We start from the raw sequence: 4,478 nt of genomic DNA, 5'->3' as shown, positions 1-4,478 counted from the left end.
TGAGGATGGATACTATAGTACCCTACTCATACCCTACCAATTGTCATTCCTAGATTAGACTCGAGAGATCCACTCTCGATCTTGCCTATTAGAAATTGGTTCCCTATCAAAAACACTTCTGTGATTTTATTTTTAGTATCACAGGTAAAAACGAGACAATAAGATATAGATTATAAATATTCATTATATTGATTGTAAAAACAAGTTGTGAATGTTGGTTGGAGTGAAATATTGATACGAGATGTAGGTTAACGGATTTAGAGAAATATGTGTCAATTTAATGGTTTAAAGAAATAAGAATATGAAAAAAAAATTGTTTAATTTCGTTTTTTTAGATTTGGTCCATCTTTGTAATTTTATTATTGGATTTGGTCTCTATAAATTGATGACTGGGCATAATTTTTGACACGTCATCCTAACTTGTCATGTCACATGTTAGCACGTCAGCATCTGTTTGCCGCATATGCGTTTTTTCTTAACAAACTTTGACTCTAGGGACCAAAACCAAAAATATTTGCTCTTTCAAGGGTTGTTTTTAAAAATAAAAAAGATAGAGGGATGAAAATCAAAAACTCACGAATTTACATGGACAAATTGATTATTTAAGCCTACTAAAAAAAGTTTTTTATTTTAAATTTGTTACCAAAAAATAGCCTAAATTAAAGGTTCACAAATATATTATTTTAAATTATTTTACCTTGGTGTATAAAAAAAAATCTTACCTCGGTGATTATTTATACCTATATATAAAGAGGATACACAAAATTTTGGTGTGGACTTTTCATAATACCAACAATATCCTTGACTTTTTTTTTAGCGGCAAAAATCTTTTATTAACAAATTCACCATAACATAAGATATTTTTTTATTTTAACAGCAAATATCTTTTATTAACAACTCACCATAACATAAGGCTTTTTTTTTTTCCATACGTTTGCATGCGGAACGCGCATATCTAACCGCTAGTATTTATAAAAAGTTTGTATTTTTCTTATAATTTTTTATTTTATTTATTTTGTGTTATATATATATATATTTGCAATAGTAATCTTAATTAACTTTTAGTTTACGAATAAAATAGTTATCAATACTAGCGGTCAATACTAGAGCAAAAATAAGATTTTTAGGGGTTAGTTTAGGAATAAATTAAATTTTTTTGTTCAATAATGAGATAAACTAAAACTCTTAGGGTAGTGTGGTGGATAAAGATCAAATCAAGTGGAGTTCTTTGTGGGCAGTAACATGTCATACTCTTTGGATGTGGCGAAACAAGGAGAGTCATGACAATAATATGTCTCAAGGCCGCCGGAACTGTGGCAATGGATCCGAAAAATTGCATGCGATTACAATATGGCTGTGCAGGAGGGAAGAAACATGAATAGGGGATGCAAATCTCTTGTGAATATTGGCTGGACTCCTCCCAACTCGGGTTGGGTCAAAATTAATACGGATGGAGATGGAGCATGAAGACAAGATGGCAGAGCTGGTTGTGGCCTTGTGGGGGATTGATTATAGGTGAAAATAAAGAATGGCTAGAGGCTTCTCCAAATATATAGGACAATGCAGTGCCTTTGTTGCAGAATTATGGGGTGTTTTTGAAGGCTTGAAGCTGGCACAAGCTAAAGGCTTTGAAAAGGTAGAAATTTGTGTTCATTCTCATGCTGTCATCAATAGTATCAAGAATGGAGATGGAGGCAATGCAATGGGGTATAGGCTGATACAGTGTATAAAACAATTGCTGGAGCTTAATTGGGAAGTTAACAGAAGCCACAGCTACGTGGAAACCAATAGATGTGCTGGACTAGCTGAATTGGCTTTCACCTTGTCAGAGGACTTACAGTTTTGTGATGTTTGCCCGTAATTTATTAAGGCTGTTTTGATGATGATGTAATCTTTTTCTTTTGGGCTTCGGCCCTCTTCCATTCCAAAATATAAAAAAATTTAGTTCAAAATTGGGAATTTTTTGTTAGATTAATTTTTTTTTTTTTAAGAAACTAAAATGGAATATATTAACACAAACAGCCTCCCCAGCACAAGGCGTACCGAAGTAGACTACAACAAGTTTACAATAGAGTTAAATAGATGCAATCACAATCAGATCAAACAAAACCCAAACACAACAATGGACTAGACAACCAGCTATGGTAGTTTAAAGCTAACGTGATACTCGTCATCCTCAACCACCTAAAAGAGAAAAGCTTGATCTTGTCCAATAAAAGATGAGATGTGTTTGTTGAGCCTTTGAATAATCGATGATTTCTCTCTGTCCATATCACCCAAGCACAAGCGAGCCAAAGAAGCTGCATAAAGGACCGCCGCGCTCGAGATACACCTGCAGAAGCTGTAAACTGGGCAAAATGATCACGCAAAGTAGTAGAAACCACTGGAGAAAAGTCAACCCAACCGCGAACTAAGTCCCATAGAGATCCAGCGAAGCTACATGAAAGAAATAAATGATGTGCCGACTCAGCCACTCCGCAACCAAAAACACATGTGTCAGCTGTAGAAGATAAAACACCACGATTGACCAGGTTGGCTCTCGTGGGCAATCTATCCCGCAATAAACGCCAAGCAAAAATGGACACCTTCAACGGAACCTGAGGATGCCATATAAGATTCTCCGCAACATGCAACGTAACTGAAGCCTGAGAAGTCAAAATCTGATAAGCTCCCCTGACAGTATAACCTGTGTCTGGATCTGGGCGCCACTGCCACCTATCCAAAGTCTGATCCTGCAAAGAAATGTCAAGAAGTAAAGTCTGACACTCCCCCAACAACTCCTCCTCCCACGCCCTCAACTGCCTCCGCCACTTCCACGCCTCTCCGCCTATCCCCCAACCTAAAGCATACATCTCTGCAACCGAGAGAAATTTGGTCTCTGCCAACATAAAAAGACGCCCAAACCTCTCCCTCAACGATACCCCATCCAACCAGGGATCAGTCCAAAATAGAGTATCAGAACCGTCCCCCACCATCCTCAAAACATGCTCCCCGAACCAACTACCTCCTGACTCACCCACACCCTCCCTAATACGCACTACCTCCCTCCACCACACCGAACCTCTCTGACCACCCTCCCTAAGTCTACCGCCCTCAACCCCATACCGAGCTACCAAAACTCTATACCACAAACCCTCTCTATCCACCAACAGCCTCCAACACCACTTACCCAACAACGCTAGGTTAAACTCCCTCAACTGTCTAACCCCCAAACCTCCATTAAATTTTTGCCTAGGCTCAATAAAATTTATGGCTTCACCAATGCACTTATTGACATTTGAGTCAAAATAACTTATATAAATTTTAAAATAACTATCATATATGAAATAAATTGTCTCAAATATAACAACAGTTTGTTGAAACAAAGTTGATGCATTCGATGATTTTACGGTACATTTGAATAATTTAGATGTACCAGTACATTAAATCATTAAATTGATAAATTATCGATTATTTTTATGAATTGAAAAAGTATTAGCCGATTATTGTATTTTAAAGATATCATAAGAAAAAACACAATTTCATTTTTTTGTAAGCATTACACTAATTTTTTAATATTTGTTCATAAAAATATTCAAAATTGACTATTATGAGGAATAAAAACTTAAAAATATCAAATTTTATATTTTTGACAGTTTTGATAAAGAGTTTAATTGATATGCACCGACAGTGTAAAATAGTTTTACACAATCGTCCAATAAACAACCATTATTTTGCCATGTCATATCAAGAAAGTGAGGTGATGTGACGGAAAACGTGGTTGATATTGGTTGACAGTATAAAATTATTTTACATCGTCAGTGCATATCAATTAAATCTTTGATAAAAAAATAGTACTATTTGGTTATTACAATTTTTTAATGATAAGAAAAATGATTTCTTTTAAAAAATGTTCACTTTTTTTTTGAAGCATTAAAAAATGTTCACTTATTTATTAAATTAATGATCTAATTCAAAATTATCAAATGTAGGAATTTCCATTCTACTCGCATTTAGATTGAATACATGCTTTCAATTTAAATAGGAAAAAAATTAATTATAGTGTATTAAATAAATCATACGCCGCATAAAGTATGTTATCATATACAGGACAAATTGTAAAAAAAAAAAAAAAAAAACTGACTGGACAAATTATAATCGATAAAAAAATTCAAAATAATTAACATAAATGCTAAATAAAATGGAAAAAAAAAGTTAAAATGTACTAAATAAAAATAGCCAATATCAATCGTTAGTTGGTTCAGTGATGATTGACTGATTGACACTAAATTTGGTAGGTAGGATCACGATCCGATCCCCACAACTTTGATCGGGAGGAGGCAGAAACCATTTGATGTCATAACTCATAACTGATACCCGAACCAGATTAAACTTATGGTGATAGTAAAAAAAATAGCCAATAAAAATATGCTATAACATACGGTACGAGACAAATTTTTGAGATGGACTTTTCTGTAGTTTTGGGCCGGGTGGCGTTT

General features: G+C 34.6%; 1 protein-coding gene across 1 annotated transcript; it reads right to left on the bottom strand.

The window, feature by feature from the left end:
- Nucleotides 1-2,139: 2,139 nt before the first annotated feature.
- On the bottom strand, nucleotides 2,140-2,975 carry LOC123893952. Its single transcript, XM_045943793.1, has 3 exons — nucleotides 2,851-2,975; nucleotides 2,277-2,715; nucleotides 2,140-2,184 (listed from the first exon to the last, which is right to left on the bottom strand). The coding sequence occupies exons 1-3, from the start codon at nucleotides 2,973-2,975 to the stop codon at nucleotides 2,140-2,142; spliced, it is 609 nt and encodes a 202-aa protein (XP_045799749.1).
- Nucleotides 2,976-4,478: the final 1,503 nt, after the last annotated feature.

Source organism: Trifolium pratense, linkage group LG7 (assembly GCF_020283565.1).
Source record: "Trifolium pratense cultivar HEN17-A07 linkage group LG7, ARS_RC_1.1, whole genome shotgun sequence".
NCBI lineage: Eukaryota > Viridiplantae > Streptophyta > Magnoliopsida > Fabales > Fabaceae > Trifolium > Trifolium pratense.
This window is presented reverse-complemented; position numbering and strand designations above follow the sequence as displayed.